The sequence below is a fragment of the Amphiura filiformis genome, chromosome 17 (genome assembly GCF_039555335.1).
Source record: "Amphiura filiformis chromosome 17, Afil_fr2py, whole genome shotgun sequence".
In the NCBI taxonomy this organism is placed as follows: domain Eukaryota; kingdom Metazoa; phylum Echinodermata; class Ophiuroidea; order Amphilepidida; family Amphiuridae; genus Amphiura; species Amphiura filiformis.
In genome coordinates, this window is record NC_092644.1 from 53,319,282 (window position 1) to 53,332,889 (window position 13,608).

A 13,608-nucleotide genomic window follows, 5' to 3' on the forward strand; every position below is an offset into this window, starting at 1 on the left:
TTGTAGTGTTAATTAGAAAAAAGATATATATTTTTGCTAAATTTGACACAGATAATTATAAACACTTTAGGAGCAGCTTTTCATTATTTTTAGTCTGAAAAAGGGCCAAATACCGGGCCAAGCAAAAATAACAACAACAAAAATGACATCTGCTCAGAGAAAAGGAAAATGTAGGCCTACATAATTATCATACTTAAAAAAAATCAAATTATGCAAAGCATTGTAAATTTTAAATCAAACCACAAACATATTTTTGTGTAAGACGTAAAAATACTATTCTGATTTTTTGTAAATATTTAGAAGAATATTTGCGATTTGCAGAATTAAAAAAAGCTAGGAATAGAGTAGGCCTATTTAGAAAAAGGTCTCATATGCTGCATTCTTCTTATTTTGGTCACTATATTCTTTGTTTTTAATCTTCCATCCTGTCCATAGCGCTGGAAGTTCATAATTCAATCCACACAAGAATAAACTGTCTATCTTCCTGTTTAGAAGCCATTTTCATGTTACCTGTATCATGGAAATAGTAGATGTCCACGAACAGACTGGGAGATTGGTGGCAATATTATTGCCCGTAACAATACACGGGAGAATATAATTGTTCAACCGTCAACTTTTTCTAATTCAGATTAGATTTCTTCAATATTCAATACATTGATCAATCCATCAACATCACCTATACAGGATCAATAATATTGTTTGTGTATGGGCCGCACCCGGGGGTCACTCACTACTTGATTTGCTACGCATCCGCGTCCAAGAAAAACGTCTAAAAGGGTGTGTTTTTCACCACACAGCGTCGTCTACGTCTTTTTGAAAAAGGGATACTTTTTCAGAAGGTATCGCCATTTAGGGGTCCTTTTCCAGCAAAATCCTTAGACGTTTAGGGTTAGTAATATTATTATTTGAGTGAGTTTAATTAATTTTTAATTGATTCTTGTTACCTTTGTGCATGTTTTCCGTAGTATCTATAGGTCTGCAACATCAAAAAGACACCTTGGGTATCAAATTAGCTCATTTTCCTGTTCACGCTATTTAGGGTGTAAATTACAGGCGGCATAGGAAGCGCAACACACGTACGAGGCTGGCGAAGATACAGGGCTGACAGCCCCATTCACAATACACGGTTAGCAATTACAAATGGAAAATTAACATACTTGCAGTGGGGTACTTTGTCGAACCCCAACGGCTTTAGAGTAAGATAATTTTGCTTTGACACCACATAACAAATTTAGAATTGTTTGTGAAGATTTCATGATTATGTGTTAATCCAATGGCGACCTCAAAATTGGCGATATCGCTTCCATCATCGCCTGGTAAATTAGATATTTCTCAGTTGACGCCATTTAGGGTATGGTTTTTGCATGTGCTGCGCCATTTAGGGTAGGATTTTGGTTATGTGAAAATTCGCCATTAAGGGTGCATTTCAGAGGTAGTCGGACGCGGGTGGGTAGCACTTTTGTGTGAGAGTGACCCGCCGGTGGCCGCATTACACCACTCAACGCCATACATACATGTATACAAAAGCCTGAAGAAGGTACGCCCAGTACCGAAAATTTGCTGTACAACTGTTTCCCGTCTTCGTTTGTTTTATTTTATGTTATATATTTCACGGGAGTGCATCTTTAGAGATCCAGTTTAAGTATGTGTGTTTCGTCAACTTTCTGTCTACAAATTTGTATACAAAAGATATGTGCACGACAGATATGTGCATACTTTTACTTATAGTAAAGGAAACTAATACCTCCAAAATAAAATGAAATGAATGCAGATTTTATGGTTGTTTTGGAAATATAACAAGCGTGACACTATGGATTGTTTGTGGTATCATACTTACCTGTAATGGTGAGCTTTGTGTACAAATCTGCCAATAATTCACCATATCGGACAAAAAAATAGTAGCATCTTCAAAATATTCCGCATGACCTGTGCCTTCTTGTTTTAACTGTTCCGCAATCATTGGAGGAATCAATCGATTTAGAAGATTCTCGGCACGAATTCGTTCTTCCTCAAGCTGTATTGTTCGCATATGTAACACACCACCTATCTGCTGGATGTGTTTGGTTTGCTTAAAAATAAGGTGAATTATTACTGGAGATATGAGGATAACTGTAACCAAAATTACAATGGCTATGATGTGCTCTTTATGCAAGGTTTCAATAGCTAGATCGAGGTCCGTCATTATATCACCAGCAAGTGTGTTTTGTGTAATCAAAAGGATATCGATATATTTGGTCATCCTGTGGAACCACTCATCTCCTTTTTGCCAGGAAGGCTCTACACTGTCATATTGGTTTAGTTTAATCTCGTTCTTCATCTCCCGCAGACTATTGGATAAATTCATATCCAAATGTAAAAGGTCGTAATACACATATTCGACCGATGGGGTGTAGTACATGCTCATTTCTAGTAATGCATCTCCGTAAAAACTCTTTTCCAAAAACCATTCGTACATTGAGTGGTTATAAAAGCCACCTGCTGCATAAAACGTACTCCCTAAAGCTCTCTTAACTCCAGCATGGCCCTTAGCCTGAACCAACAGCTCATAACTAACCAGTTTTGGCCAGATACCTTGACTTGTTGCTATCTGAAAGTCTAATAAACTACGTTTGATAAGGTCTATAATATTTGTATAGAAAGTCATTTCTTCGTACAAAGTAGTTGTATTTGGGTTCAGCTGATTTCGAAAAGATTCAATATGTCTTAAGAAAGTTTCCTGACTTTCAAAATATTGCGGAGTATCCTGAGATTGTTCACCAATATCCGATGGATCCCAATGCATAATATTAGATAACGCCTTGTCTGTAAACATATACATGTCTTGTAGATCTTGATATATTTCATCGCTCATTGACGACAGATACAAAGCTGTTTCTCCACTCTCAAGTTCAAGACGATGAATTAATAGACTGAAGTCTTCTAATCCATATTTAATCTGGCGTCTTACATGTTTCATGGCTTGACTTGCAGTAGTTTCTTCATGTACAAACACTGCAGTCATCGCGATGAGTATGATAATAGGTATGATAGTTACACCTACCATTCGAAAAAGCTGTTTCTGACTTGCAGAAGTTTGAAGTTTATATTCTTCATCATCAAATTTGGTATTGTCACGCTGAAATACTACAGCCACTTTGGTATCGGATGTATCAGGCTTTACATTTGATGCCTTTAAGCAGCAGCTGACAGACATGGTTACAGGTGTAGTGTTTCAAACAAACTGAAATAATGTCCAAGTTACGCAAATCTTCCAGAAGTTGCTAAAAATTCTGCGTCTCTTATAAGAAATCAACAGCTGAGAAGGAAAATAATTCCAGTATGAAAACAAGAATGTAGAGCACTTACATTATGTAGTTGCACACCCCATCCGTAGATAACGAAAATAAAAGGTACTATATGTATAAGCTTCAAAGCCATTCCATAAAATACCCGCGTAAAGGATTGTAGGTATATACAATCACAAGAACTGCGTTGTAATAAAAGCTAGAAATAAAAAAAAACTAACGAACAAATATGTTGCTGGAGTTTGATTGACCATGTTGACAGAATCGATGTTTATTTAATTCTGACTTTTATTTATAATCGGGGTCAATTATTTCGTGTTTACAATGAAAGACAATATTTCGTACAAGTTACAAAGACTCTAGCGCAAAATATGCTTATTCTTTCTATAATTGAAAATATTTGAAGAATGAAGTTTTTCAGGCAACACGAGTTTTTTGTTATTGTTGTAATTTATGGATTTACAAATTCTGAGTACAAAAAACCCCTATTTTTTCCAATAAGCAAGATTTCCAAGATTTCACTGCATTTCATTTGTACCGCGCTCTCTGCCGTTGCTATGGGTAGGCAGGGGACAAAAGACTATTCACGGTACAATATTACTGCATCTTGCAATAAGGAGATCGCGCTTTGTTTATTGTCCAATGGAAATTATTTGTTGTACTTGATACACTATCAATTAGTTGTGTGATATATTCTTTTTCTAACCGGCTTTTGTGACATTTACATACAGTTAAAGTTTTAAATTGCTCCTTACTAAAAAAAAATGATATATGGCTTAAAAATATATACCACAAATATTACTGCTATTTTCAGTTGAAACTCTAGTTTGAAAACCGACCTGCTAGTTAAAAAAGCATGATCAACATTTCGTTTGACCTGTTATAAAATAACTAGAGCTACTGTGACTCAAAACCTTTCATGGTCGCCAGAACCTTCCTGGAAAAAATTCAAGTTCTAACATGTTGACACTACATGGCTGCCTCTAATTGTAGCTGCTTTATCCATTTTTTTTGCAAAGATTTTCACAAAATAACCCCTAATGACATTTGACATTTGTAGGTCCTGTGGAAAAGGTACATAACTCATTAACAACAATAAATCAAGCAAGTTGTCAAAGTATATTATTTGTAAAACATCAAAGTGTTATTTTTTGGCTGCTTCGACTAACAATACCTAGTTAACAAACTAGTCATAGAATAAGTAGGATACATATGTGTCATTGTATTGCATTTATTAGAATTAGATACACTGTTGACTATATATTTATGATATTTTGTTCAAACACGGTATAAATCATTCTGGGACACCATGTATACAAAATATCAGATATGTACACGACAGATATGTGCGTACTTTTACTTATAGTAAAGGAAACTAATACCTCCAAAATAAAATGAATGCAGATACATTTTATGGTTGTTTTGGAAATATAACAAGCGTGACACTATGGCTTAAGAGTCTTGTTTGTGGTATCATACTTACCTGTAATGGCGAGCTTTGTGTACAAATCTGCCAAAAATTCACCATATCGGACAAAAAAATAGTAGCATCATCAAAATATTCCGCATGACCTGTGCCTTCTTGTTTTAACTGTTCCGCAATCATTGGAGGAATCAATCGATTTAGAAGATTCTCGGCACGAATTCGTTCTTCCTCAAGCTGTATTGTTCGCATATGTAATACGCCACCTATCTGCTGAATGTGTTTGGTTTGCTTAAAAATAAGGTGAATTATTACTGGAGATATGAGGATAACTATAACCAAAATTACAATGGCTATGATGTGCTCTTTATGCAAGGTTTCAATAGCTAGATCGAGGTCCGTCATGATATCACCAGCAAGTGTGTTTTGTGTAGTCAAAAGGATATCGATATATTTTGTCATGCTGTGGAACCACTCGTCTCCTTTTTGCCAGGAAGGCTTTACACTGTCATATTGGTTTAGTTTAATCTCGTTCTTCATCTCCTTCAGATTATTGGATAAATTCATATCCAAAAGTAAAAGGTCGTAATACACATATTCAACCGATGGGGTGAAGTACATGCTCATTTCTAGTAATGCATCTCCGTAAAAACTCTCTTCCAAAAACCATTCGTACATTGAGTGGTTATAGAAGCCTCCTGCTGCATAAAAGGTACTTCCCAAAGCTCTCTTAACTCCAGCATGCCCCTTAGCCTGAACCAACAGCTCATAACTTACAAGCTTTGACCAAATACCTTGACTTGTTGCTATCTGGAAGTCTAATAATCTATGTTTGATAAGGTCTATAATATTTGTATAAAAATATATTTCTTCGTACAACGTTGTTGCATTTGGGTTCAGATGATTTCGAAAAGTTTCAATATGTCTTAAAAATGTTGCCTGGCTTTCAAAATATTGCGGTGTGGCCTGAGATTGGCCATCGATATCCGATGGATTCCAATGCAAGATATTCGCTAATGACTTGTCTGTAAATGTATGCGTGTCCTGTAGATCTTGGTATATTTCATCGCTCTTTGACGACAGATACAAAGCTGTTGTTCCACTCTCAATTTCAAGACGATGAATTAATAGACTGAAGTCTTCTAATCCATATTTAATCTGGCGTCTTACGTGTTTCATGGCTTGACTTGCAGTAGTTTCCTCATGTACAAATACTGCAGTCATTGCGATGAGTATGATAATAGGTATGATAGTTATACCTATCATTCGAAAAAGCTGTCTCTGACTTGCAGAAGTTTGAAGTTTATATCCTTCATCATCCAATTTGGTATTGTCACGCTGAAATACTACAGCAACTTTGGTATCTGATGTATCAGGGTTTACATTTGATGCCTTTAAGCAGCAGCTAACATACACCAAAAACATTTTGATTTTTTTCATAATCTTGAGACTCCATTCAAAAACGATTTAAGGTATGTAAATACCGAAGAGTAAAGACCAAAGTTATGATTTGTGGAGGGAAAGCGGACCAGCAGTTAAAGGCTGATGGAGAGGACACAGAGGTGGTTAACATTTTTACCTTTCTTGGATCACTCATTATTGACGAAAGAGGCAGCGGTCAAGAAATCAGAAAGCTTCATAAGACGCCTGGCCATGGCAAGAACATCTGCCATTGTCCTTACCGACATTCGGAAAGACAGGGGAGTTTCTGGAGCAACCAAAATAAGCATCATGAATGCCCGGGTCTTTCCAATTGCTATAATGGGTCTGTAACATGGGCTGTCGGAAGGGCAGACAGGTCAAAGATTCAATCTTTTGAAATGCGGTACTGACGATAAATGCTGAGAAATTCCGTGGATAGATCACAATACATATGAATTTGTAAACTGGTGAGCATGTCAAATGTTCAGTGTGCCAGAAAATTGGTCGCAACTAATTACCGTACTTTGGTTACATCTCAAGAAGAAATGGTGACAAGTTGGAGAAGATAATAGTTCATGGTCAAGTTGAAGCACTTCGCAGAAGAGGCCCACAGATGCTTCGTTTGACAGATGGAATCAAAGAATCCACTGGATTATCCCTTACGAATGCTTACCGTCTTGCATTGGAACAGGCAGAGCTGGAAAAACATCATCAAAACGGTCACAACGGGTCAGTCATGACCCATAGGACGCCGACGACGAGTGTGAAATACAATGCAAATCATATATCGCCTGATAAAGGAAGATGTCCGTTACCATGGTAACATATTAGTCAAACAAGTTTTAAAAAGTTGACCAAAAAAAGCTCGTGGCCTAGGTTTCCAAAATTCATCGGGCGGAAAACTGACTATAAAAAGGTGTAAGTCACAATTTTGCTAAAACATTTGGGTCGGCTCCAGCCCCAAATTCAATAATTGAGTTAGCCTTGGATAGTGCAAGTGAGTGACAAGCGTTCTGAGTGAAATAACGGACCGTAGGATTTAGATTAGTCGCATGACAAATAATGTTATGCTGAAACCATTTATGTCAAAGCCAGCTTTTTCGGATATCATTGTTCACTTCTTGGAATGGATGTTTTTACTTGACAAATGTTTTTGCTTAAAATGGTTATAAATTAACGTTCAGATATTTTTCAGTTATTAATCTTTCTAAATACTACGTATGTTAGTCTAATTGGAAAATGTTCTGAGTATTTTAATGTGATATTTTATGTAAAATTGCAAACGGCTAATTACAACATATCATATATCATAAATCAACGGCAAAATACAACATATCATAATTGGGAAAACCTAAATGATGAATCAACAATATAATAATATATGTGAGAATCGTACTAAAAGTATCTCTGAGGCCAAATACAGCGAATTTTAATTACAAAGACGCGATAAAATTTGGTATACTTATGATTAATATAGTTATTTGAATTGAAGTGTTTAAGAATGAGAATAAAAGTATTTATTTAGCCGCTGTCGTGCATCTATCGTCTCGATTAACACGCGACATCATTATTTTTGGCGTAAAACAAATCGGCTTCTCCTCGTTGTGATACTTAAAATACGCCCGTGTTATATGAGACAATAGATGCAATCCAGCGGCTAAAAGCTAAAAACAATACCTTTATTCTGTAGTTATCATGTTAAAACGTCTTCTATATTTAATTCAAATAAATGGTATTGCAATGGAATGCGATACGTTTGTAAAAAGAAAATTATTCTTGTTACCGTAAATTGTCGCAGGTACATTTTAAGGTTATCCTAAGGTGGTACTGCACCCCTGGCCAATTGTGTGCCTATTTTTGCATTTTTCTCAAAAATTATAGCGCATTGGTGACAAGTTAGATATGTATATTATAGGGGCAAGGACTACAACTACTGCACTGAAAATGTTTTTAGCACAGACAACAGTTGTGAAATTACAGTCAAAAATGAGGGAAACCAATATTTGATCAATAAATCAATAAATACTTGTCTTGAGTCACTGAAATTCCAGTGTAGTAACTGGATTCCATGCCCCTATAATATGTATAACTTTTGTTACCAGTGTTTTATTAGTTTTTGAGAAAAATGCAAAAATAGTCATAAATTTATCAAGGGGTGTAGTACCACCTTAAACATGTTAAAAATATAAAAAGCTGTCAACATGTGCGCAAGCGTGACCCTTTGGTTTCAAAATTCTCTGATTCTTTGTATCATACTTACTTGTAATGGTGAGCTTTGTGTGCAACTCTGGGTAAAATTCACCATATCGGAGAAAAAAATAGTAGCATCTTCGTAAAATTCTGCGAGAGCTGTGCCTTCTTGTTTTAACTGTTCCGCCACAATTGGAGGAAGTAAACGGTTAAGAAGAGTCTCGGCACGAATTCGTTCTTCTTCAAGCTGTATTGTTCGCATATGTAATACACCACCTATCTGCTGGATATGTTTGGTTTGCTTAAAAATAAGGTGAATTATCACTGGAGATATGAGGACAACTACAGCCAAAATTACAACGGCTATAATGTACTCTTTTTGCAAGGCTTCAATAGCAAGATCAAGTTCAGTCATGATATCACCAGCAAGTGTGTTTTGAGTAATCAAAAGGAAATCGATGAGTTTCGTCATCCTGCGGAACCACTCATCTCCTTTTTCCCAGGAAGGCTTTACAATGTCATATTGGTTTAGTTTAATCTCGTTCTCCATCTCCTGCAGATTATTGGATAAATTTATATCCAATTGTAAAAGGTCGTAATATACATCTTCTACCTTTGGGGTGTAGTACATACTGATTTCTAGTAATGCATCACCGTAAATACTCTTTTCCAAAAACCATTCGTACATTGAGTGGTTATAGAAGCCTCCTGTTGCATAAAAGGTACTTCCCAAAGCTCTCTTAACTCCAGCATGACCCTTAGCTTGAACCAGCAGCTCATAACTTACAAGCTTTGGCCAAATTCCTTGACTTGTTGCTATCTGAAAGTCTGATAACCTACGTTTGATAAGGTCTATAACATTTGTATAAAAAGTCATTTCTTCGTACAAAGTTGTTGTATTTGGGTTCAGATGAGTTCGAAAAGATTCAATATATCTTAAAAATGTTTCCTGACTTTCAAAATATTGCGGTGTGGCCTGAGATTGGCCATCGATATCCGATGGATTCCAATGCAAGATATTAGCTAATGACTTGTCTGTAAATATATACGTGTCCTGTAGATCTTGGTATATTTCATCGCTCTTTGACGACAGATACAAAGCTGTTGTTCCACGCTCAATTTCAAGACGATGAATTAATAGACTGAAGTCTTCTAATCCAGATTTAATTCGCTGTCTGACATGCTTCATGGCTTGACTTGCAGTAGTTGCGTCATGTACAAACACTGCATTCATTGCGATGAGTATAATAATAGGAATGATAGTTATACCTACCATTCGAAAAAGCTGTTTTTGACTTGCAGAATTTTGAACTTTATATTCTTCATCAAATTTGGTATTGTCACGTTGAAACCCGACAGCCACTTTGATAACCGATGGAGCAGGCTTTACTTTTGATGCTTTTAAACAGCAGCTAACAGACATGTTATATGTGTTGTGTTTCAAACAAACTGGAATTTACCGAAACCCTACCAGAAGATGCGGAAAAACATGCGTCTCGTAAGCAAGCAAGCAACAGCTGACAAATAAAATAATTCCAGTATGAAAGCGGAAACGTATAGCGATTGCATTATGTGCATACACACGCCATCTGTACTATAAACGGAAATAAAAGGTTCTTTATGTCCGCTTCAAGCAAACTCCATAATATGCCCGCCTAAAGCATTGTGGGTATATACAATCACAAAGAGTACGCTGTAATAAAACCCAGAAATGAAGAAATTTATCCGTGTCTGACTTCAATCACGGGCTTTGCTGGAGTTTGATTGAGAGAATCGTCAGACATGAACTAGTTTGTTTGAATCCGACTTTTATTATAATCAGGGTAATTATTGATCAAATAAATTAAAGCAAACATTTGCTACAAGAATACTTTAATCTTAAGGGCTCTGGTAACAACATTTGCACAGTAGTTTTTTGTGGGACGTGAGCATGGTGAGAGCACATCAGACATATCAAATTGTATTCTGAATACGAGGAATGTCCTGATGATATCAAATAAGGGACCGTTCACAAACGCTTGTTAGGAGGGGCCTGATGCAAAAAGGGGGCCCTGAAAATTTTTGACCCTTCTAAGGGGGGCCTGAAAAAAAAATAACCACCAATTTTCCTGGAAAAGTTGAGTTTATATGCTTTTCTATGAGGTTGACCCATAATTTTCATGTCAAAAAGGTGGGCCCTGAAATTGTTGAGGTCTGTAAAGGGGGGCCCCGCAAAAATTTCGCGATGAAATTTTTTTGCATCAGCTCCCCCCTTACAAGTGTTTGTGAACGGTCCCTAATTTTGATTTTTTTCTTGCAAATTGGCGATATAATACAAACTTTATGGCAAATTATTAATAATTGATATTTATGTTATTATTCATATTTAACAGTCCTCAAAGTAAAATTGATAAATCTAATGATATGTACTTAAAGTGTATGTAGCTGGGCGGAAAAGCCGACGATCATAAAATGAACATTTTGTCATTGACAGTGCTACACCGCTAGGGCGAAAAAAATATCAGTTTTGAGTTTAAAGTTATACGTACACTATTCCGATTTGAATATAACAACTATGTTATTGCAAAACACACCTGCAAGGACCCAGTCTAAACGTCATGTTTATTCTTAATATAGAATGTAATCCACTTTCCCTTTTTGCACTTTTGTTATTGCCTTGAACTATAATGACTTTAGGTATCTTAATTTGACAAGCCATGTATTGCTTACACAAATCACACATCTAGGGAATTGTGAATTCAGTGGCTTTTAAAGGGATCTAGCGTTGATCGTAGTGATTAGTGGTGTCATTTTTCGCTTGTTACACATTTTTAAAGTGTATCAACACCATCAAAGTTTCATTGATGGATTTTAGTATAGTATAGTATAGTATAATCTTTATTTAAACATGGAAACTCGTTCAACGATTAAAGAAGTTGTTCTTCCATGAGACCGTGCTCGTGTACAGTAAACATGACATACACATAATATTTACAATCATGAGAATTCATCAAAGCACCATTATTTCTAACACTCAAAAAGTAGAAAATCATAATATACAATCGTTATTGAGCAGTAAAAAAATGCATAAATAGTATTAAACATAATAAGAATACAAAATAGCACAACTGTGAGAAAGCAGGTTGTTAAGCAGAGCTTTTGAATTGGGATTGAAAATTAAATTTCAACTGTATCCATTTCAATCTGCTCGGCTACTTCGTTTCCAGCTTTAACGTATCGTAATTAAATTATGCATGGAGATAGGAGATGTGCGCAAGGGTTGTGGAAACTTTCGCTAAGGAGTAAGGACCCTGCAATTTCGCTCGATGATGGGGGAAAGTACGGGAGGGAAGCATGGTCAGTTCGGGGAGAGGGTTGGTGGGGGTTATGCGTGGGGGTTGGTAGTGGACTAGGATGGGGTTGGGAGAGTCCTATTTACATCAATGTTCCTGATGGGATTTACAAATTCTGAGTACAAATAAGCCTATTTTTTCTTCCAAAAGCAATATTTCGAAAAGTTTCACTGGTTTACATTAATTTTATTTATCGTTGCTATGGGCAGACAGAGGACAAACGGCTATTCACGGTACAATATTAATGCATGTTGCATAATACGGAGATTACCACGATTGTGTGCTATATTGCATTTTGTATGCAGGTCTTTGTATAAATTGTTCAATTGCTCCTTATAGACTATTATATTAAAACATTTCATGGCTAAAAAAATATATGCCACAAAAATAACTGCTATAGTGCAGTTGAATAAATTATAGTTTGAAGTGGTTGTTCTCGTCATTATCAAAACTACAGCTACTTTGACTCAAGAACCACGAATACAGGCGGTGGATTCTGATTAACCTCATTTGTTTGACCAAATCTTTAAAGTTTAAAAGTCAAAAGTTTAACATTTGGCCCTATTTGACCTTTTGACCTCTGAAAACCTTAAATAAAATTGACTGATTCAACTCGTCATTATCAATTTAAACCTCCAAAACTCCTTTTGCGTTACGCATTTTGTTACGCAATCGACGCATTTCCCTGCGCAATCGACACACTTTGGGACGTAATCGAAGCATTTGATGTGTGGTAAGGGTGTGTGGCGTGTTACATAACCGGTCTTAATATGTTCTATATTGCATGTCTCAGAAATGAAGAAAATACACCATTTCCTGAACCTGGGCTCGAACCAGGGGCTCTTCGAACTGAGCTACACGGGGGTATACACATCTCAATTATTATTATCATTATTTTTCATGCGAAAAATATGAATAAAACGTTTCCAAGATAATCTACATGTATTGAATGTAAAATCGAAGTCAATTACGTTATGTATCAACCAAAATGTGTTGCAGGTCTGGATGAATAATAGTTTTAAATAATGTTTATTCACTCTGGCATTTGCTTGACCACATATCACGGAGCCAGCCTGATCGTCTAAAGAATTCCAAACACATGTGCTGATCCTGCCAAGGATAGTCTATTGTACATAGGCGTAGATCCGGGCGGGGGGGGTAAATTGCCAGGGGGATGTCCATACAATCATCCCCCCCCCATGTTGACGCCTGTATGTGGGTTTCTGACAAATTAACTCCATATTTGGCCATTTTAGCCCCAAAATTGCAAATTAATGCGCGATTCGTGCGAATTTGTTCCACTTTTGCACCATATTTCACCAGTTTTTACCATCTCACCACTTGTATATGGCCACGCTGGATTCATATACTTCAAACTAATTTTCCAACTCCCTCCCCCAAATGTCAAAAAGAAATCTACGCCACTGCTATTGTACATCCGTTGCACCTGCACTCCAGAGTTGTTCTATATGAAAACAATATCTGGTCGGCGTACAGATACCTCAACAATTTTCGTACTTCTTACATCATTGTAGATATTCCTAACGAAGTCTGGAAAAAGTGAACCTGTTGAGACTCGTTACCCATATTTATATCCTCCGTCCACCGAACAGATAAATACGAACAAATATTTTACACCAAACACACACAAAAAATTCAAAACCTTCCAAAGACGAAAAAATATTTAAACTTCATCGCAACACACAAACAAAAATTGCGCGAATAAAGATTACACGAAAAAAGATTTCAAGCTTCCTCATTAATATTCATGAATTCATGAATGAGTCCCAAGTCATGAAGTCAAAGTTTTGAAACCTAATTAATTACTTCCGTCCGACTATCTTCCAAATAATTTTGACACCCAATTAATTACATCCTGTAATTGATTCCTTAGTTTTTTAAATATTTTAAAATCGCCCCAACACATTAAAATATTTCACGAGCATCCTCTCAACAT

At 36.3% G+C, this 13,608-nt stretch overlaps 1 protein-coding gene across 1 annotated transcript in view; it reads right to left on the bottom strand.

Moving 5' to 3' along the window:
• The window catches only part of LOC140137968 (uncharacterized), a 79,796-nt gene extending 70,219 nt beyond the window's left edge, over positions 1–9,577 (bottom strand). Inside the window, exon 1 of the mRNA XM_072159789.1 lies at positions 8,390–9,577. Within this exon, the coding sequence (XP_072015890.1) occupies positions 8,390–9,553 (1,164 nt within the window). The 5' untranslated portion in view covers positions 9,554–9,577. The remainder of the gene's footprint in view (positions 1–8,389) is intronic.
• Between the last annotated feature and the right edge of the window lie 4,031 nt (positions 9,578–13,608).